Source organism: Oncorhynchus kisutch, linkage group LG30, assembly GCF_002021735.2.
Source record: "Oncorhynchus kisutch isolate 150728-3 linkage group LG30, Okis_V2, whole genome shotgun sequence".
In the NCBI taxonomy this organism is placed as follows: domain Eukaryota; kingdom Metazoa; phylum Chordata; class Actinopteri; order Salmoniformes; family Salmonidae; genus Oncorhynchus; species Oncorhynchus kisutch.
In genome coordinates, this window is record NC_034203.2 from 6,528,343 (window position 1) to 6,551,704 (window position 23,362).

General features: G+C 41.5%; 1 protein-coding gene across 1 annotated transcript in view; it reads left to right on the forward strand.

Annotated features, from left to right (window-relative positions):
• LOC109874504 (MAGUK p55 subfamily member 7-like) overlaps positions 1-23,362 on the forward strand; it is a 54,687-nt gene that overhangs the window by 14,154 nt on the left and 17,171 nt on the right. The window contains exons 6-11 of the mRNA XM_031809667.1: positions 5,159-5,162; positions 5,639-5,835; positions 6,340-6,404; positions 8,686-8,697; positions 8,896-8,952; positions 13,059-13,229. Of these exons, the coding sequence (XP_031665527.1) occupies positions 5,159-5,162; positions 5,639-5,835; positions 6,340-6,404; positions 8,686-8,697; positions 8,896-8,952; positions 13,059-13,229 (506 nt within the window). The remainder of the gene's footprint in view (positions 1-5,158; positions 5,163-5,638; positions 5,836-6,339; positions 6,405-8,685; positions 8,698-8,895; positions 8,953-13,058; positions 13,230-23,362) is intronic.

Below are 23,362 nucleotides of genomic sequence, written 5' to 3' on the forward strand. Positions count from 1 at the left end.
CAAGCAGACCAACCTGCCTAAATGACTACAGACCCGTAGCACTCATGTCCGTAGCAATGAAGTGCTTTGAAATGTTGGTAATGGCTCACATCAACACCATTAACCCAGAAACCCTAGACCCACTCCAATTTGCATACAGCCCAAACAGATCCACAGATGATGCCATCTCTATTGCACTCCACACTGCCCTTTCCCACCTGAACAAAAGGGACACTTATGTGAGAATGCTATTCATTGACTACAGCTCAGCGTTCAAGCTCATCACTTAGGTAAGGATCCTGGGACTAAACACCTCCCTCTGCAACTGGATCCTGGACTTCCTGACGGGCCGCTCCCAGGTGGTAAGGGTAGGTAACAACACATCTGCCACGCTGATCAGTCCCCTCCTGTACTCCCTGTTCACCCACAACTGCATGGCCAGGCACGACTCCAACACCATCATTAAGTTTGCAGACGACACAACAGTGGTAGGCCTGATCACCGACAACGATGAAACAGCCTATAGGGAGGAGGTCAGAGACCTGGCCGGGTGGTGCCAGGATAACAACCTATCCCTCAATATAACCAAGACTAAGGAGATGATTGTGGACTACAAGAAAAGGACCGAGCACGCCCCCATTCTCCTCAACGGGGCTGCAGTGGAGCAGGTTGAGAGCTTCAAGTTCCTTGGTGTCCACATCAACAACAAACTAGAATGGTCCAAACACACCAAGACAGTCATGAAGAGGGCACGACAAAGCTATTCCCCCTCAGGAAACTAAAAAGATTTGGCATGGGTCCTGAGATCCTCAAAAGGTTCTACAGCTGCAACATCAAGAGCATCAAGAACCTGACTGGTTGCATCACTGCCTGGTACGGCAATTACTCGGCCGCTGACCGCAAGGCACTACAGAGGGTAGTGCGTGTGGCCCAGTACATCACTGGGGCTATGCTGCCTGCCATCCAGGACCTCTACACCAGGCGGTGTAGACCCCAGCCACCCCAGTCATAGACTGTTCTCTCTACTACCGGAGTACCAAGTCTAGGACAAAAAGGCTTCTCAACAGTTTTTACCCCCAAGCCATAAGACCCCCCCCCAACCCCCCTTTTTCATGCTGCTGCTACTCTTTGTTTATCATATATGCTGACCAACCAGTGCTCCCGCACATTGGCTAACCGGAATATCTGCATTGTGTCCCACCACCTGCCACCCCTCTTTTACGCTACTGCTACTCTCTGTTTATCATATATGCATAGTCACTTTAACCATATCTACCATGTACATACTACCTCAATCAGCCTGACTAACCGGTGTCTGTATGTAGCCTCGCTACTGTATATAGCCTCACTACTGTATATAGCCTGTCTTTCTACTGTTGTTTTATGTCTTTACTTACCTATTGTTCACCTAATACCTTTTTTTGCACTATTGGTTAGAGCCTGTAAGTAAGCATTTCACTGTAAATGTTGTATTTTGCGCACGTTACAAATACACTTTGATTTGATTTGAAGCAACAAGCAGCCTGGCCTTCAATTAAGTGCTTATTGTGTAAATGTATATATGTTTTCAATAAATCTTTGGCGACGAAATATAGTTCACGTTGTCAATAATCCTTTGAAGTTGACAGTTTTGCCTCAAAGTTGCGCATGCATCGGTTTTGTTGCACCCGTCTATGTGTCTCCAATTTGTATGCTATTGTACGACCACTAGTCCATTCGTAATGTTATCTAAAGTAACCTATTATACTTAATGGAAGGACACAAATACCTACAGTATTTCAGACAGAATTCACAGTATGTTACCTGTAAAAAAAATCTGCCAATGTTTATATGACCCCGTTTCAAACAGTCCCATTTTTACCACTTTCTTGCCAGTATACCCCCTTATATACATCCCCATGTGTAACCGGCACTGAGGAGGGTGGGAGGGGTTGGAAACATGGGCAGGAATGGTACACCCAAGTGATCGTTGTGCGTCAGGATGTCGGAGTCGCAGCGCATAAGAGCCTAGTGTGTTCCAATGCTACTTCTCGATTATCGCTTTCAAGAATATACTGCAATCATGTCTACGTCCCTTGGCGTGTTTTACTGTACCGCGATTCTTACCCCCTACACCTTTCAGATATAAAGAAAAGGCGGTATAAAGAAGTTTGTATGGTAAAGATTGCAGGTTTTGTCTACATATAAAAGGGGTAAAATAAGCAAACCAAATCATACGAATTGCCCTGAGGCCAGGTTGGCTCATGTTGCAACAATATGGGACATTTGTTGAGGGTTAAAGCCATAGAAAATAGCTTTTAAGAACATTCCTATTGTCAAATTATTGTAGTCTACTTATAGCCTAAGTAGCTGAGAGTTTCTTGGTGCTAAGGTAAATTGTAGTCACACAACCTAGTCCATCGAAGCCACACATGTAAAGGTGTAACCAGGACAAAAGCCTCAAGTTGGAAAGACAACATAAGGAACAGGGTTACAGATAAACCTGGGGGCTGCAAAGTCTTTCCATACTAAAGCTTTGGAGAGTCAATTCTTCCATATCTTTGCTGCCATATATCTATAGTGACAGATTGCAGAGTTTGAGCATTGTTGTGTGTGGGTCTCTCTCTCTCTCTGTGTGTGTGTGTGTGAACAATCGTGGTTGGTTGGTATTTCCGGCCAATAATAGAAAACATACCGTTATGCAGACTGATAAGTATTACCAAACTTACACGTATGGATGTTTCGGGATCTGTTTTATTGATGCAATATGCCGCCATTTGTCTGAGCCCTAATGCAAAGTTCTCCACCTTGACGTGACCTGGTTTTTGGCAATGGCATGAGATGCTGTTTCCAATGTGTTTTTCCCCCCTTTGATAACATCTGGTAAAAAAAAAAAGAAAGTGCGATAACCTCTCCAGCTATGTGACTATGTCCATCACACACTCCCAAAATGGTTCTGTCTCTAAACAAATTACAGTTTCAAATTAAGTGACATTTAAGGCCTGGGGTAACAGCATCAATGTTCATGGCTTTATTAGAAGATTGCTAATTGGGAGCAGCAAACGGTGAGCAGACATGATTGTTTTCTCTGTTATTAACATCATTGAAGACCTTGTTGTACCATCCGCCTATCTTTTTGGCCCCCACTCACTTTCTCATCCCTCCTTTTTTTCTTCATGCTCCCTTTTGTTTATCCAGCTGTTTTCTCTCTCTCTCTCTCTCTCTCTCTCTCTCTCTCTCTCTCTCTCTCTCTCTCTCTCTCTCTCTCTCTCTCTCTCTCTCTCTCTTTCAGGGGGCCACCATAAAGAGAGATGAATCCACTGGAGCTATAGTTGTAGCAAGGATCATGAGAGGTGGTGCTGCAGACAGAAGTGGTAAAAATAATTAAAAAGTGAATTGATGAACAATTAAATTGTATCGCTAATATATTACATTGGGATGTGTGAAGCTTACTCCCCAGCCTGAAGTGTCCCCACTTGCGGCAGCAAATAGATAGCTTTTTGAGTGGCGCCAATTGGTAAGACACTTCAGGAGGGTGGTCACGTGTGCTTGCAAGTCAGAGGTCCCGAGTTCTTGCCAGGTATGGGCCGAATCAGGAGGAAATGGTACTAAGCAAGCAGAGTGATGTCCTTTACATATATACCATGTAATAGCAGTGCAATCATACATTTATAAAACGTTTCAGAGAATTTAGTGCTCTTTAATCAACGATATTTTGCAGGTCTGATTCATGAGGGCGATGAGCTAAGGGAAGTCAATGGAGTCCAAATGGAGGATAAGACACCGGAGGAAATCATTCCTATAATGGTGTGAGTGTGTGTGGTCTGTTTCAAGTCTGTAAGTCTGGCCAAGTGAGGCTAGTGTCTAGCTTAGATGTAATGTCAAAATGTAGATTTCCGCCTAAATAGACATACCCAAAAGTAACTGCTATTCATGTGTAATACATAATGCTGACATACCCAAACATGGTATAAGACATCTCGGAGATTTTGAGGAAATGATCAGAAGATAGATAAGAGTTACTTAGTTCAGAATACACAAGATCATGCACACACAAAATAACAGTTTTTAAAAAAGTAATCTTTCATTGACAAGCTATAAGTGAATTATTGATGCCCAGAGCTGGAAACACATCAGATGGCTTCCACAACATGTGAACAATATCAGAAAAAAACTGGGATTGATAGAAACGGGCAGATGTTTAAGTGGTGTCAGTGTTATTAATTCCAGTGCTATTACACATTTACTGTCACTAAATGCTATCTGTTCAGTATAAAAACACAATTTCTACCATATCAACCTCACTCAAACATTGTGGTGGTGTAATGGGGTATATGGGGTATATGGGGTACATTCAAGTGTCCTTTCAACCTCTCCAAAGTGTCTGCATGTGATAATTGCACTGTTTTTGCACAATGGATGTGCCTAAAAGTTATTGTTCACTATAAAAACTAAATTTCTACAACACCAACCTCTCTCAAACATTGTGGTGATGTCGGGGGACATACAGGGGATATCCAAATGTTAATCACATTTTTCATGCGCAAAGATATAGTTACTCAGTGGACATTCGATTTTGACATTAAGTCATACATCATCAGATAACATTGGCAATAGGCTAGAATTGTTCTGACCAACCATACCAACCATGTAGCTCCAACACAGACCAAATTGAAGCTTACCTTGTAAGATGTTTGGTGAAAATGTTGTGTAAAATAAACATTTTGACTCTCGGGGCTGGTGATCAATAACGGTAGGTCACAGGCAGACAAATAAGACCCTCATGGTCTGTGGAGTCCCGGCTTTCGGTGTGACTCAAACTATTCTGTATTTATTTTGTTTATGCTTTACAACGCTAACCGGAATGTAGGTAGCAGCCATCTTGAAGTGAGGTCATCGGCTTGGCCTGCCCTTATACATTCATATGCCCAAAAATGGTATTAAGATACCAAATATTTTAAGGCAAAGATCAATAGCCAAGATACTCAGCTTTCCGCAGACACCCTGCTTTTGCAGATAGGAGCTACCGTTCTCACACCAGACTGAATTGTATCAAATAAATCAAATAGGGTCCCCAAATATGGGAACTTTACATTTAAGAGGCTAGCTGCTTGTAAGCTTGGATCATTGTATGTATTTGCTTGCGTCACACATCCCTGATGTGTTTGTGTGGTCTAATGTGTACCTGTTTGTGTGTCAGTCAAGTCTACATTCTGTGATTATCTTTGTGCCAGGCTCAATCGCAGGGAGAGGTGACGTTTAAAGTGATACCGGTACCTGGCATCAAGGAAGAGCTGTCAGCCAATGAGACTATGGTAAAGCTATTGTGCTCTGCTTATATTGGTTCTTTGGCATTTCAGACAAATAACAGCATCTGAGTATGAGATAGCAACATGAAACCCATACACCACCTTCACAGCACTTTCTCCTAGGATGTTCAAGATGCTATTGTTGAATCATTGGTGGCAGGTAGCCTAGCAGTTAGAGCATTGGGCCAGCAACTGAACATTGCTGGTTCCAATACCTGAGCCCGAGATAAGGTGAAAGAGCTACCTAACCCTAATTTGATCCAGGGGCGCCGTACTATTATTGCTGATCATGTAAATTAACATATTTCATTGCACATATCTGGTAAAAAAAATTATGAAGTAAAGCACTTGTGTTTTTTTGTGGTTCTCAGTTATTTGTACGGTCGCTCTTTGACTACAATCCCGAGGAGGACCCTGCCATCCCCTGCAGACAGGCAGGGCTGGGCTTCAAGAGGGGGGACATCCTTCAGATCGTTAACCAGGAGGACGACACCTGGTGGCAAGCCTGTCGTCATGGTGACAGCAACTCCCGAGCAGGACTCATCCCCTCCAGGCAACTTCAGGAGAGGTGGGCCTCCATGTCCATGGGCAATCTATGCACAGACATTCATAACTACACTCACATCAGCTTTGTGTTAGTTTGGCTTATTATGTAGTTTTCTTAACTCCAATCTTAATCATTTTCTTAACTCTAGAAAAGTTATTTGACAGCAAAACAAATCGCTATTGTACGTCTATATCACTTTGAGATGACATCTCAAACACGAGAACAGTACATGAATGTTCAATTAGAAGATAAGAACACAGTAAAGTCCCCAGTTTCTATGGTCTTTTAAATTTGAATGTTTTCAGTCAAGCATGATGCTCCAGAAAGGTTTTAACAACAGTAAAAATAAAAATCAGTGAAGGGGGGTCAACCTGGAGTTCTGAACCCTTTGATAAATTGAAACTAGACAAATTGAGGTTTGAGGAACATTATTCCTAGTCTGATCCATTATGGCACCAAAATTGTTCACTCAGGTAAATTATACTCTATACAATGGCATAACTGTTCTCTTTTTCTTTCCTTTAGGAGAGTCGCTCTCCAGCGGCCCAAAGCCTTATTTAAACCTCAGAGAGTCCCAAACAAAGTGACAGGTGATGATCTCTCCAATAAACCCCCACCTGCAGGGAATAAACAGTCATTTAACACTCTCCCAGGACAAAGGCCGAAGGTCTAAGGTCATAGATGAAGGTCAAGGTGAAAGTCACATGTCAGGGACAAGCCACATGTGGAAGGGAATCCCTTAGGATCGCACCAAGGTCAATCCATAAAGCATCTCAGAAAAGGTCCTAGGAATCCTGTTAAAACCTGTTTTAAGACATAGCTTTTATTTTTACCCATAAGAGTATTCTCAGCACTTACAACCAATGTTCTATTCTGTTTGGATACAGGTCCAGAAATACACAATACTTTCAAATACTATACTGCAATACCATATTACTTATTACATTTTCACAAGGAGTAGCTCAGTTAATCAGTTAACATACTCAAGCACTATGTACTACATCAGTGTTTCCCAAATGGTAGCAACTGATGGGTCTTGAATAGTTAATCTAGAGCAGTGGTCCCCAAACTTCTTTGAGCCGAGATCACTTTCTGAGTCAAAAAGAAGACTGAGATCTGACACTCAGATCTTTTTTAACATGACTTAAAAACAGTTCTGTAGCAGTGATGTTTGTAGTAGGCTTATATGCCCAGTACATTATCACTGCATATTGGATATGCTTGAATTGCCCTGACAATGTTGTTCTTCTTATACCATTTAAAAATGATATTTCAAAACTTGAGGTATATTATCACACCGGTAATAGATAGATCATCATTTGTTGTGTTACTTGTGAGGCAAAGTTGAGTAAGCATACATTTAAATGATGTGCTTTCTTTATTTTACTGGACTGATTGTGTCTGCATCTGATTGCCAGTCTCAGCGGAGAGGGAGAGCATCAGAGGGTCCGCCTCTCACCGTCGGACCGCCCCTCAGCTCTCTCCTCTCCATTAATAGTGAAAGCGGCTAGGCGAACCAAACAAATGAGCTTGCATACTCCCTTAAGAGCTACACTTGAAAAAAGTGGCAATAGTACTGTTTGTCCATCTTGAGATGCCATAGCCAGTATACACTTCCTCAAAGTAGTCAGAATTATTCTAAGATAACTCAATAAATCTGTCATTAATTTTGATGCATCTAACTAAGATGTTTGGTGCAGTATTTCTCAAGTGAGAAAATGTGTATGGAAACAAGTCGTCTATCGTTGAATGACAACAAATGCTTAATTGAAGAATCCTTACTGTTGACCAATGACCGACGAAGGGGCGTAGACTTCAGCTCCTGAACTTCAGCTTGCCTCGAGAAAATATTTTGTGTGCACGAACAACCAAAAAAAAAATCCCTTGCCAAAGACTAAAACGAAGAAACATGTCATCACAATATAGTTTGCATGAACTGTTCCGAACTGTTTCGGATGGGAAGCATGCGGGCGCTTGCACAAATGTATGTTACTTATTTGACCAGAGAAAGTAAAATAACACTTGATATTAAAAACACATAGCCGTTAATAATAATAACGCAAGCCTATCGGTACACTTTGCTGCTCATTCATTGAAGCTGCAATGCTGGATGCAGCATGAGTGGAGGAGCACATTTCATGGCTTATAAAAGTGTTGAATAAAAAGTGTTGACAGTGAATAAAAACTTAAACATGAACTCACTCACAAAAACAGCAGCTTTTTGCTGTATTCCTTGACAGTCTGTCTCCAGTCAAGGTTTAAGACGTTTGTAAATCACATTATCAATTTATTTTGACACTGTGATCTAAGCAATCTGATTGGTTAGTGCTAGGTCTATAGGTGCACTTGATTTGCTCTCCGGGCACGCTGAGTAGGCAGAGTTTGTACCTTCAGACACATTAATTAAATGGTTCAAAATGCCAGAGCGAGTGGTTGTGTGCCGGGAAAATAAATATAATAATTTCGACACCGCAAATTGAACATAACTAAGCCCAAATGAGATTGTATTTGAAAATAACAATTTTATAGCTTGATTGAGACACGATCACATATCTCTTTTTTATTTTGTGGGAATACTTGGGAATGGGTTTCCTAAATTAAACACATTTTAAGCTGTATTCCTGGTGATTTTACAGTCTTTTTTTTACCCAAAACATTTGTATTATGTTTTTTACTAAAAACTTTGGGCCCCCCCAAAAAAATCACTCGTGGGCTGATTTTGGCCTGCGGACTGCCTGATGCCAACCCTTGCTTTATGGGTCTATTTATGAACCACTGTTTTATAAGTATTCCTTCCTTCATCTGTGTAGAGACATGACTAACTACTGTCTCCATGATTCACTTGTCTTGTTTTGTATCCATGCTTCTCAGAAAAGGAGGAAGGTACTGCTTGCTTGTCATAGTTGGTCTTCTTTCACTTTATTGTTCTATCAAACAATGTAAAAAAAAAACTATTTAAACCCTCTGTTCAAAATAATAATATAAAAAAAGTAATGTACTGTACTGATTTGTTTAGGAATTAAAACTATGTTCTGTTCCTTGATCCATCCTTTTCTCTCCCTCTCTCCCGTGTTCTGCTAGCTCTCTCTACAGTGGTGGAGGATGCAGACTATGGAGCTATTACTGGAATCCACATCGGTGAGATGTTACCTTTTCCAGGGATAGGGATGAGGGAAATGTATCATCACCTTACTACCAATAAGATCCAGACACGGAATGAAAAACCAAGCAGGGGTTGAACTTGAGACGGACTAGAACCATAAATCGACCCGGGCATTTCTAACATACCTGCCAATTTATTTATTTTTTCTAACATACCTGCATTTCTAACATACCTGCTAACATACCTGCCAATTTTTAGACAGACCCATCAGGTTAAAGATGGACCAGCCCATCTGGCATTTTCCCGAACTGCCATATGGTCAGTCCGTTTCTGGTTTGAAAAAAAAGCTCTATTTACAAACCAGATTATTCAATCAGTATGTGCTCCCCAGAGCTATAGGGGAAGCCAAGGAAAGACTATGAGTTTTAAACAGACAGATAATTTTCCCCATTTCTTCAGATCCCTTGGATGTGTTTGATGCCGGTTTAGCAATAGTGTGTGTGTCAGTGCGTTTGTGTGTGTGTGTGAGAGAGAATGTGTGTGTGTTTTTTCTTTATCGAAGCTTAAAATGCATTTCCCAGACAGAATAATAGCAACAATGGGTAGCTGTCTGATCCTTGTTCATGGTCACCGGTGCATTATTAGGTTTCAAGCAGCAAGATCATGAGAAGAATCGATACCTGCATATTTGAATAGCTACCCGCATATTTGATGTCAATGGAATCCTCGTATATCATTTTGCACTCCTGCTTCAGGTTTGACTGAGTTAAGTGTCAGGTGTTGTTTATTATTGGCTAGTGAAGTTACAGCATGTCATATATTTGTGCTTCGCATGTGTAGTGTCTGTCCAGATTCCAGAACAGGATGTGGTAGCGCTCTGTACTTTTTCTGAGTCTCAGCTCCAAAGTGATATTGATTGTTTAATGGATGCCACACGACTGACAGCACACTAGCTATCAATCAAATTTATTTATAAAGCCCTTTTTATATCAGCAGATGTCACAAAGTGCTATAAAGAAACCCAGCCTAAAACCCCAAACAGCAAGCAATGCAGATGTAGAATCACGGTGGCAAGGGAAAACTCCCTAGAAAGGCAGGAACCTAGGAAGAAACCTAGAGAGGAACCAAGCTCTGATTGTGGCCTGTCCTCTTCTGGCTGTGCCGGGTGGAGATTACAAGAGTATGTGGCCATTTAAGATTATTCTTCAAGATGTTCATAGATGACCAGCAGGGTCAAATAATAATCACAGTGGTTGTAGAGGGTGCAACAGGTCAGTACCCCAGGAGTAAATGTCAGTTGGCTTTCATAGCTGAGCATTCAGAGGTCGAGACAGCAGGTACGGTTAGAGAGGGAGCGAGGGAGAAAAAGAGCCAAAAACAGCAGAATTTGGAAGAGGAGATACTGGAGAGGAGCAACTGGTGTGCTACATGTGAAGTGCACTGAAGTACTCTAGATTATTTAGAGGGAAAAGGAACGTAGGTAAACTTCAGAGTGAAGGAGGATGTAGTGTGAACTTCATAGTAGTTTAGTGCTGTAGGAGGAAGTTTGAATTTGAGAGTGAAGCAAAATAATACACGCACTGACTGCAGGTTTTAGTATGTTAGAACAGTACTATATGGAGGGTGTTTGGCAGTGCAGCTAGGAGAGAAACACATAATTATTTTTCCTATTTTAGATTCTGTCGATAATTTCAGACTGACTCTTGGTGACAGTGTCTTGGAGATTGTTTTCAGCATGCTCAATATCCTATTTCCTTAAACTACATGAATATGCTGTTGTCAATGTAATCAAATTAATCAAATCTGATATTGGTTTAATTCAATCTCTGCCACCCTCTTCCAACTGTGCTGATTGATAAAGTCGGTAAAACTCATTCTTTAAAAGTGAAGTCAACACAGACAAAATGAAAGTAATTGTAGCATGCAACAAGGAAAACAGGCCCAAATTCCTGTTATGCTTACTGATTTAAACTGGAACTGATGTCATAGCAATGTAAGACCCACATCTATAGCAGGCAGTTACACCATGGAGGACATGCCAATCCGGGCCAGACCGCATACACATGGCATAAGCTCTGTTTTCATTCAAGCGAATGCCTGAGAGAACATTCAATCGTATGTTGTCCTCTCCTTAGTCTCCTCAAAGTGGTGGAGTTGAGCTGTTGAGATGGTCGACATTGCTTGTCAACAGCTTTGGTGGTGAGACTGGTGACAGTTCTGTGTGATGCTCTTTTAAATCTCATACACATTTGCCTGTCTGCAGTTCTTCCTTCTCCTCATCGTCATTGCTGTATGTCATCATACCCAGCACTTGAGACGCTTTTATTTTGCTCCCTGTTTGTGTAATTGCGGACATCTATTAGTCTGCTCATCTTACATTAAATATGGTGACTATATGCAGTAGGATTCATGTAAGACATGTACAGTACCAGTCAAAAGTTTGGACAAACCTACTCATTCAAGGATTTTTATTTTTATTTACTATTTTATACATTGTAGAATAATAGTAAAGACATCAAAACTATGAAATAACACATATGGAATTATGTAGTAACCAAAAAAGTGCTAAACAAACCAAAATATAGTAGCCACCCTTTGCCTTGATGACAGCTTTGCACACTCTTGGCATTCTCTCAACCAGCTTCATGAGGAATGCTTTTCCAACAATCTTGAAAGAGTTCCCACATATGCTTAGCACTTGTTGGCTGTTTTTCCTTCACTCTGCGGTCCAACTCACCCAAACCATCTCAAATGGGTTGAGGTTGGGTGATTGTGGAGGCCAGGTCATCTGATGCAGCACTCCATCACTCTCCATCTTTGTCAAATAGCCCTTACACAGCCTAGAGGTGTGTTTTGGGGTCATTGTCCTGTTGAAAAACAAGTGATAGTCCCACTAAGCACAAACCAGATGGGATGTTGTATTGCTGCAGAATGCTGTGGATGCCATGCTGGTTAAGTGTGCCTTGAATTCTAAATAAATCACCAAGTGTCACAAGCAAAGCACCATCACACCTCCATGCATCACAGTGGGAACCACAGATGCAGAGATCATCCCATCACCTACTCTGCGTCTCACAAGAACACAGTGGAAGGAACCCAAAAATTCACATTTGGACTCATCAGACCAAAGGACAGATTTCCACCGGTCTAATGTCCATTGCTGTTTCTTGGCCCAAGCAAGTCTCTTCTTCTTATTGGTGTCCTTAAGTAGTGGTTTGTTTGCAGCAATTTGACCACGAAGGCCTGACGCATGCAGTCTCCTCTGAACAGTTGATGCTGATGTGTTACTTGAACTCTGTGAAGCATTTATTTGGGCTGCAATTTCTGAAGCTGGTAACTCTAATGAACGTATCATCTGCAGCAGAGGTTACTCTGGGTCTTCCTTTCCTGTGTCAGTCCTCATGAGAGCCAGTTTCATCCTAGAGCTTGATGGGTTTTGCGACTGCACTTGAAGAAATGTTCAAAGTTCTTGAAACGTTCTGGTTGACTGACCTTCATGTCTTAAAGTCATGATGGGCTGTCGTTTCTCTTTGCTTATTTGAGCTGTTCTTGCCATAATATGAACTTAGTATTTGACCAAATAGGTCTGTCTTCTGTATGCCACCCTTACCTTGTCAAAACACAAATGATTGGCAAAAACACATTAAGAAGTAAAGAAAATTCACAAACTTTTAACACCTGTTAATTGAAATACATTCCTGGTGACTACCTCATGAGGCTGGTTGAGAGAATGCCAAGCGTGTGCAAAGCTGTCATCAAGGCAAAGGGTGGCTACTGAAGAATCTAAAATGTAGAATATATTTTGATTTGTTTAACACACTTTTTGGGTAACTACATGATTCCATATGTTATTTCATAGTTTTAATGTCTTCACTATTATTCTGCAATGTAGAAAATAGTAAAAATAAAGAAACTCTTAAATGCGTATGTGTGTCAACTTTTGACTGGTACTGTAGCTGCCAACTGCGTAACATCTAATACTGTGTTATTTTGCTCTGTTGCATGTGCTGCCTCTGGTGAGACATTTGATTTGACTGTTAGAACACACAGACATTGAAATTAACATTCACACACCCCCACCCCCACACACATGCACATGCACACAGTGACAGGTGTGTGACAGGTATCTCTTTCCCTGCAGCTGGTCTGAGAAGGAGTTTCCGGCTGGGCAGGAGGGGCAGTAGGAGTGGGAATGTTGAGTCTAAAAGGAAGAGCCAGGAGATGGGAGGAGCCACACAGACACCCACCTACCTGGAGGTGGCACCGTACTGCAGGGACCATAAAGAGGGACGTCGGCTGGTCCTGCTGGTTGGTGAGTAGGAGACAAGCATATACCAAGAAATACAGCCATCTAAAGACCAGTACAGCAATCTAAAGACCACCACAGCCATATGAAGACCACCACAGCCATATGAAGACCACCACAGCCATATGAAGCTTGTTCATGCTTAGGTATACAGTGCATTCAGAAAATATTCAGACCCCTTCTGTTTTTCCACATTTTGTTACATTACAGCCTTCTTCTAGAATGGATTAAATTAACTGTGTTCCTCATCAATCTACACACAATAGCCCATAATGAAAAACAAAACAGGTTTTTAGAAACCTTCCATTGATACGGGAAACAAATAATTTAATCCATTTTAGAACAAGGCTTAATGTACCAAAATGTGGAGAAAGTCAAGGGGTCTGAACATTTTCCAAATGCGAACTTTCCTGACTGCTTTTAGCAACGCCGAGTGGCACAGCGGTCTAAGCGGTTCGAATCCAGGCTGTATCACAACCGGCCATGATTGGGAGTCCCATAGGGTGGTGCAAAATTGCCCCAGCGTTGTCCGGGTTTGGCTGGTGTAGGCCGTCATTGTAAATAAGAATTTGTTCTTAACTGACTTGCCTCGATAAATAAAAGGTTAAAATAAAAATACAGTAGTGTTGCTCCCTATTGGGTTGAAAAAAAAAACTGAACAGTCCGGGTAAGACAGAAGTTAAATTAAATTTCAACTTACTGTGCCGGTGGGCAGGACTATTGTTCTTTAAACAGTGCGAATTTGAGACAAAAGATCTAAAGGTCAGTCTTATTTCCAAAGGTGGGTTTGTTGAAGACCAACTTACTCTTTGCTTACCTCATGTCAAAATAAAAGTCCCCTCCAAGTTATTTTTTTTGTGCACATATGGCACACCTGCAGGATTTTTTTATTTAACATGAGGTAAGCAGAGAGGACCACGTTTTGGAAAGCCTGTTTTTAATAATACGTTCCTTTAGATATTTTGACTCAAATTTCCGCCGTTTTAAGCACCAACCTTCCTGCCCACCGGCACAGTAAGTTAAAATGTAATTTTATTGAACTTTGTGTTCCCATGGACAGTTTGTATTTAACCCAATAGGGAGCAACGCTAGAGTAAATACACCAAAGTTGCTAAAAGCAGCTATGGTATAGCAGGCATCAAACGGCGTGAGCGATTACAGTGGAATTGGAATGAAATTGTAACATGCTCACTCCAAAATAGTTATATGCCTAAAGCATAGGTGTCAAACTCATTTTTCCCTGAGAGCCACATTCGCTCTTCAACGAGATCCGGAGGGCTGCACTGAATTTGTCATGAAAAAATAGTCCTCTATCCATTAGTTTGCCATTTTTTTTTTAATGCTTCCTGGTTGTCTCTAGCTTTCATTTCGGTGATTATAAGCGAGCGGAACATAGTCAAGAAACTATGAATGTAGGTCCATTATAATTTCTACACGTTTCGATTTGGTTGTAGTAATTTTGAAGTATACTGAAGTTGTCTCCCCCCCCAAACAAAGGATATATATCTAATAATAAATACTGGATAAAAAAAAACATGAGCTGGCACACACCCAGAATAATAGTTTGTGTGGAGGTGCTGACTAACGGCGAATGAATTATCGAAATAAAGTCGCACACTCCACGTATAATCTCCCAGCAATTTAATTAGTATTTACCAACGTTTCGTTGTCACTGTGCCTTCCTCAGGGTAATGTCATAAATACTTGAACCAGGTTATGTAGACACACAGTGCAATTAGTGTAACTAATGACAGTAGTGAGGGGTGTGTCATAATGATTAAGTTAATTAAAATCAATTAGTGAAACTGTTAAAAAATAGTATATGGCATATTAAATATATTACGCTATTGTTATCATATAAAAACATAATGGAATATTGTACATCATATTAGCATCAACATACATAATTGTTATATTCAATTTCACATAATTTCATTTTTATTACATGTAATCTTTTGGTTCAACCTTAATATATAATGAGCATCATCAACAGGGGGAACAGGAAGCAGGAAGCCTCCAGTGTGTGGGATGTTAGTGTACAAGCTCTCCACATCCAAAGTGGCCAGCAGGGTGCCCTCTGGTATCCTTCCTAAGCCCTCTATCAATGAGATCAATTGAAAAATTATTTTTACAGCTTATTAGCGTACACCTGATACAGTGGGGCAAAAAAGTATTTAGTCAGCCACCAATTGTGCAAGTTCTCCCACTTAAAAAGATGAGAGGCCTGTAATTTTCATCATAGGTACACTTCAACTATGACATATGCTATATTGCACTTGTGATATCATGAAAATTAAATATTTTTGTTAATTTAATTTGAATTTGGTGCGCTGCAATTCAGCGGATGTTGATGAAAATGATCTCGCTAATGGGATGGGTGCGTCAAGAAGTTAACCGGAAGAATATCTATTGTCAAAATTAATATATGGCCATGGCTGAAATTCTGTAGTTAATTTCTACCCTTCTGTCTATTGCGATAAAATCCATAGCGCGGTCTCAAAATGTACAGTATATGGCAAGGTAAGTGAACCCAGAAAAATTAACAAACTTGCAAAGAGTGAAAGACATAGGACTCTTCCTAACAATCTTTAAATTATATTTCCAGGCATTAGCATTTCGTCCCATCCTAAATTGGTTTAAACATGATTCTTCCACTCCCTGTCTGAGTATGGAGACAAATATGGTATCTCCAATTTCCCTGGAAGAGGTGGTCTTCTCTGATATTTCCCTCAAACAATGTAAACTACACTTTGGTCTTATTATTGCTCACACAATTTCTATTTGACGCAAAAATATAAAAACACTAACTGACAATCAAAATGGCATTTCCATTAGAGGTCGACCGATTATGATTTCTCAACGCCGATACCGATTATTGGAGGACAAAAAAAGCCCATTTAAAAAAATAATATATATATATATATATATATATATATATATATATATATATATATACACACACACACACACACACACACACACACACACACACACACACACACACACACACACACACACACACACACACACACACACTGGGCCAAAAAAGTATTTAGTCAACCACCAATTGTGCAAGTTCACCCACTTAAAAAGATGAGAGGCCTGTAATTTTCATCATAGGTACACTTCAACTATGACAGCCAAAATGAGAAAGATAAATCCAGAAAATCACATTGTAGGATTTTTAATGAATTTATTTGCAAATTATGGTGGGAAATAAGTATTTGGTCACCTACAAACAAGCAAGATTTCTGGCTCTCACAGACCTGTAAGTTCTTTTTTAAGAGGCTCCAATATCCTCCACTCGTTACCTGTATTAGTGGCACCTGTTTGAACTTGTTATCAGTATAAAAGACACCTGTCCACAACCTCAAACAGTCACACTCCACTATGGCCAAGACCAAAGAGCTGTCAAAGGACACCAGAAACAAAATTGTAGACCTGCACCAGGCTGGGAAGACTGAATCTGCAATAGGTAAGCAGCTTTGTTTGAAGAAATCAACTGTGGGAGCAATTATTAGGAAATGGAAGACATACAAGACCACTGATAATCTCCCTCGATCTGGGGCTCCACGCAAGATCTCACCCCGTGGGGTCAAAATGATCACAAGAACGGTGAGCAAAAATCCCAGAACCACACGGGGGGACCTAGTGAATGACCTGCAGAGAGCTGGGACCAAAGTAACAAAGCCTACCATCAGTAACACACTACGCCGCCAGGGACTCAAATCCTGCAATGCCAGACGTGTCCCCCTGCTTATGCCAGTACATGTCCAGGCCCGTCTGAAGTTTGCTAGAGAGCATTTGGATGATCCAGAAGAAGATTGGGAGAATGTCATATGGTCAGATGAAACCAAAATATAACTTTTTGGTAAAAAACTCAACTCGTCGTGTTTGGAGGACAAAGAATGCTGAGTTGCATCCAAAGAACACCATACCCACTGTGAAGAATGGGGGTGGAAACATCATGCTTTGGGGCTGTTTTTCTGCAAATGGACCAGGACGACTGATCCGTGTAAAGGAAAGAATGAATGGGGCCATGTATCGTGAGATTTTGAGTGAAAACCTCCTTCCATCAGCAAGGGCATTGAAGATGAAACGTGGCTGGGTCTTTCAGCATGACAATGATCCCAAACACACCGCCCGGGCAACGAAGGAGTGGCTTCGTAAGAAGCATTTCAAGGTCGTGGAGTGGCCTAGCCAGTCTCCAGATCTCAACTCCATAGAAATCTTTGGAGGGAGTTGAAAGTCCGTGTTGCCCAGCAACAGCCCCAAAACATCACTGCTCTAGAGGAGATCTGCATGGAGGAATGGGCCAAAATACCAGCAACAGTGTGTGAAAACCTTGTGAAGACTCTGTCATTGCCAACAAAGGGTATATAACAAAGTATTGAGATAAACTTTTGTTATTGACCAAATACTTATTTCCCACCATAATTTGCAAATAAATTCATAAAAAATCCTACAATGTGATTTTCTGGAAACAAAATGTTTCATTTTCTCTGTCAGTTGAAGTGTACCTATGATGACAATTACAGGCCTTGCACAATTGGTGGCTGACTAAATACTTTTTTGCCCCCCTGTATATGGTAGAGATACATAGATGATGTCTTTGTGCTCCGGGAAGGAAGTCAGCAGTAATTAAATTAATTCCAAACTCGACTAAACGAGAGCTCTGAATACCTCAGATTCGCCATGTACACTGATGAGCGAAATAAACTACCTGGCTTTGTGGATTATCGAAGAGGAATGACGCGTACACACAGACTTATACACAAAGCCCACAGATCGCAATACCTTGCTATGTGTGGATAGTATGCATCCCCTTAAGAATGGTCTACCATATAGCCGGTTATGCAGGGTTAAACGAATCTGTGGCCACCAGTCAGATTTTGACAACAATGCAAAAAAAATGACAGAAATTCAAAATGAGAGGCTACAAGGACAAAAGTCTTGATGCTGCCATGATGAAAATATCTCAAAAACCAAGAGGAATTACTAAACTCAACCAAAGAAGAAAAGCAATGCAACGTCTTTTGCATTAAGTACACCAAGAGTTCGGAGAAAATGAAAGCAATCCTGAAAAAGCACTGGCAAATTATGCAATCGGACAAAAAAATGGCACACCCCTTCAAGGAACCCCCACTGGTGGTCTATAAGCATTGTCGCAATATTGGAGATAGTTTGGTGAGATCTGACACGCCCCCTGAGCCTACTCAAACACTCTTGACACCTATCCCAAAAGGGAACGAATGTGGCTCATGCGCACAGTGCAATAGCACTATAAAAAACGTCTTTCTTCAGACACCCACATACAGGTTGAAAGATCCCTGCTAGGGGTATCATCTCATGCAAGACAAAGGGAGTAATCTATCTCATCACCTGTTCATGTGGAAAAGCCTACGCAGGACAAACGAAGAGACAATTAAAATATTGCATAGCTGAAAACGCAGCTCAATCAGGTGTAAGAACATTGACTATCCAGTAGAAGCTCACTTTGTTGAAGCTAACCATCCCATCTCCTCCCTCAAATACACATGCATTGAGCATGTTGCTCTACCAAGGAGAGGAGTTAACATTGAGATCCTACTACTACGAAGGGAGGCTTACTGGATATCCTATCTAAAAACATTGACCCCTAGTGGTCTGAATATTGACTTTGATCTCAGGTCCTTATGAACAAATTTTCCTTTATGAACAAGTCTTATGAATGTAAAAATATTTTTACAGCTTATTAGTGTACACCTAATATGTTCTCCCTGTTGATGATGCTTGATATATATTAAGGTTGAACCAAAAGATGACATGTAATAGAAATGAAATGAAATATGAAATTATGTGAAATTGGATGAAACAATAATGTATGTTGATGCTAATATGATGTACAATATTCCATTATGTTTCTATATAATAATAATAGTGTAATATATTTAATATGCCATATACAATTTTTTTTAACAGTTTCACAAATTAATTTGAATTGACTTAATCATTATGACACACCCCTGGTTACACTAATTGCACTGTTTGTCTACATAACCTGGTTCAAGTATTCATGACATTACTGATGCCAAAACGTTGGTAAATACCCATTAAATTACTGGGAGATTATACATTGGAGAGTGCGACTTTATTTTGATAGTTTATATTAATATATACTGAACAAAAATATAAAAGAAACATGCAACAATTTCAACAAATGTACTTACTTACAGATCATATAAGGAAATTTTGCTAGCTTGCTAGCTAACGTTACGTGTATGACCTTATTATTCATATCTTAGAGCCATTGTCTTAGCTAGCTGTAGCCTAATGTTACCTAGCTAACATTGAACCTGGTTGGTTAGCTACATGCAGGGTAGTAACGTCATGAGTTGTGATTATGCTTCATTGTTTTCCTAGCTAGCTAGCTAACATTACATGTATGACCTTATTAAATGTATCTCAGAGCCATTTGCTTAGCTAGCTATAGCCTAATGTTAGTTAGCTAACATTGCACCTGGTTGGTTAGCTACCCGCATATTCATGCAGGGTAGTATAACGTCATGAGTTGGGATTATGCTTCATTGTTTAGCTAGCTAGCTACATGTCTTAACAAAAGACACCACTATGCAAGTCACCATTTTGGGTGCGTTCGTAAATTCAGTCTGGCCATCTACTCCAATTTCAGAGCACTCTCGTCTGAGTGTGCAAGAGAGCGCAGAACAACTGAATTTACAAACGCTCAACACCCGTTGAATATGGCAAGTGTCAGTAAATGTTAAATTGTTGCCAGCAGCACAGTTCTATTAACCAATGCTCTGGATAACATGAAAACAGCCTGCTAGGGTGAGTAAAATGATCAGAGTGGGGAGTTCTCTCATTATGTGTCTGGAATTAGCTAGCAAGCAAGCCAGTGTTAAGCCAGTTAACTTGGGTGCTTGACTGGATCGGATCAACCCTACTCGTCGGCCAAAGCGTCCAGTGAATTTACGAACAGACAATCTGACAGCACAGTTGCAGTCATCAACGCTCTGGATAACATAAAAGCCTAACCAGCCATGCTAGGACGAGTTATGTTCAGTGAGCTGTTCTCTCTCTCACTTAGATATCTGGAAGTAGCTAGCAAGTTAGCTTGGGTGCTTGACTGCTGTTAGTACATTCGGATCAACCCTTAAAGGGATGAGTGGGGTTAAAGCTTAAGATGGTGTGAACGATGCAGAATGGGTGTAGACAAAGGACTCTCCAGTAGTAGTAACAAAACATTCAAAGGCCATTTTCTTAGTCTACCAAGTTTCAAAGCAAAGCTACTTTCCCATTGTTCAACTGTAGTGTATGATATACCATTTTGTAGCTCTGAGTCTACTTTTATCCATTGTAAAAAAATATATATTAGAAACATTTGCTACATAAGACCAATTTCAGTGACCAACCGACTCTATTCGGTCTAATGTAGCAAAATTTGAAATGCCATTTTTTTAACGGGATAAAAGTAGAGATTCAGAGTTAGAAAATTGTATATCATACACTAGAGTTGAGGAGCAATGGGAAAGTAATTCTGCTTTGAAAGTTAATACACAATCACTGGTAAAAGGTGAGCCCATTGAAATAGTGGAGGAGTACAAATACCTTGGGATAGACATTGACAACAAGCTGTTTGGGAACAGTGTACTGGCGCTATTTTTAAGAAAGGCCAACAGACTGTATTTCCTAAAAAGAAACAGAACTTTTATAACATTGATCTAACCACCATGGTCCTCTTTTATAAATCATTCATTGGGGGCATTATGTAAAGTAGTAGCTTGACCTGCTGGTTTGAGAATATCAAGTTTGCACAGAAATATTGGTTGGGAAAGATAGTCAGGACAGCAGCAAGAACTGTCATCTCTCTACCTGGGGTGAGCCAATAAAATAGAGGTTGACTCTTCCCATCCACTCCACCCTGAATTCCATCTCCTTCCCTCTGGATGCAGGTAAAGACTACCTAAGGTTAAAAAAAATAGGGCCAAGTACTCTGTTATTCCGAATGCAATTCTGCAACTGAACAAATGTTGGACTAATTGCACTTAGCACTTGCACTATGAAATTGCACTTACCCTGCCTATTTGTTTGTAAATATCCTTTACAAATTATTTTATATTTTTAGATGTTATATGTTTTATGACTGCTGCAAGATGAATTGCCTCTCAGGACAAAGTTTTCTGAATCTGAAAACCTTGAATGGCCCCACAAACCGGGGACTCTTCAGGAACCTCCTAAGCTCCTGGTTCCTCCTCTCCACCTGCCCGTTGGACTGAGGCTATACCCTGATGTGAGGCTAACCGTGACACCGAGCTTCTCCATAAAGGCTCTTCAGACCCGTGATGTGAATTGGGGGACGCGGTCGGAGACGATGTCCTCCTGAAGGCCATAATGCTGGAATAGTGCCCCAGCGAACTGGAGAGCAGTAGGGAGACCAGAAAGAGGGATTAAACGACAGGATTTTGAAAATCTATCCACAAACACCAAAATGATTGTAAAACTGGCAGAGGGGAGATCAGTACCAAAGTCAATGGATAGATGGGACCAAGGACGCTGAGGCACAGGAAGGGGAAGGAGTTTCCCTGCTGGAGCGTTCCAGGGGGATTTGGTTTGGGCACATACGGAACAGGACTTGACCTAGTGAGTGACGTCCTGCGCCACTCACTAGTGGTTGTGGGCTCCATCTCCAGAGCCTGGTGAATGTCCACATCTACGTCCCAGACCACAGGAGCTACGACTCGGGAGGATGGGATTATGGGTGTATTCCGGACAGGAGCCTCTCTCGAATCGTAGAGACGGTACAGGGCATCGGCATTCGTGTTTTTTTTAACCTGGGCGGCAGGTTAGTGTGAAGTCGAAACTTGTGAAGGAAAGGGCCTACCTTGCTTGGTGCAGATTCAGCCTCCTCGCTGTCCGTATGTACTCCATGTTCCGGTGGTTGGTGAGGATGACAAATGGTTCCTTGGCGCCCTCCAGCCAGTGTCTTCACTTCTCTAATGCTAACTTCACCACCAGGAGCTCTCAATCACTGACATCGTAATTCCTTTCTGCAAGGGATCTGGGTGTTTGAGCAATGGGGTGGAGGTGAAACGTCCCTTGAGTAGATGGAAGGCCTTGTCGAATGCTGGGCTCCACACCAACCTTGAGCCCATGAGGAGAGAGGTGAGAGGGGCGGCGACGGAGCTGAAGTTCCTGATGAAATGGCGGTAGAAGTTGGTAAACCCCAACCATTGTATACCCTTTATGGTGGTTGGGACTGGCCATGACCTGACCTCATCTACCTTCTTGTCGTCAATCGTCACTCCCTGCGGGCTGATTCGGTAGCTTAAGAAGGAGACAGCCCTCTGATGAAATTGGCAATTTTCAGCCTTGATGAACAGGTGGTTCGACAGGAGGCATTCCAGGACTGCTCAAACGTGAATGATGTGATCATCCAGGGTAGCCGGAGTAGACCAGGATGTCATTGATATAGATGACCACCTGGTATCCAAGCATGTCCCTGAACACCTCATTAATGAATGCCTGGAACACTGATGGAGCATTTGGCTACGCCAAATGGCATCACCAAGTACTCGTAGTGGCCAGACATCGTGCTAATTGCAGTCTTCCACTCACCCCCCTCCCGGATGCGGATGAGATTGTATGCACTCCACAGGTCCAGTTTGGTAAAGAACCGGGCCTGTTGTAGCTGTTCGGGAGAGGGTAACGGTACCTCGTGGTGATTTCATGGAGTCCTCTGTAATCAATACATGGACGTAACCCTCCATCCTTCTTGGCTACGAAGAAGAAACCAGTCGATGCAGGAGAAGTGGAAGTGCGGATGAAACCTTGTTAGAGCTTCTCTTCTCTAATCCTCCATGGCCTGGGTCTCAGCCACCAGCAGAGGGTAGATGCGTCTGCGCGGAAGCGCAAGAACCTGCCATTAAGTCGATGGCACAGTCCCAAGGGTGATGATGAGTAAGACAGGTGGCGTGGGTCTTGGAGAATACCTCCCGCAGTTCTTGGTATACCTCCGGGATGTTGGGCTGAAGGGCAACCACAAGACTCTCAATCGATATGGAACCACATGGGATGGGGAAGCAGGTACTCTGACATTCGGGTGACCAGTCTGTGATTCTTATTCTCGACCATGAGGTGGT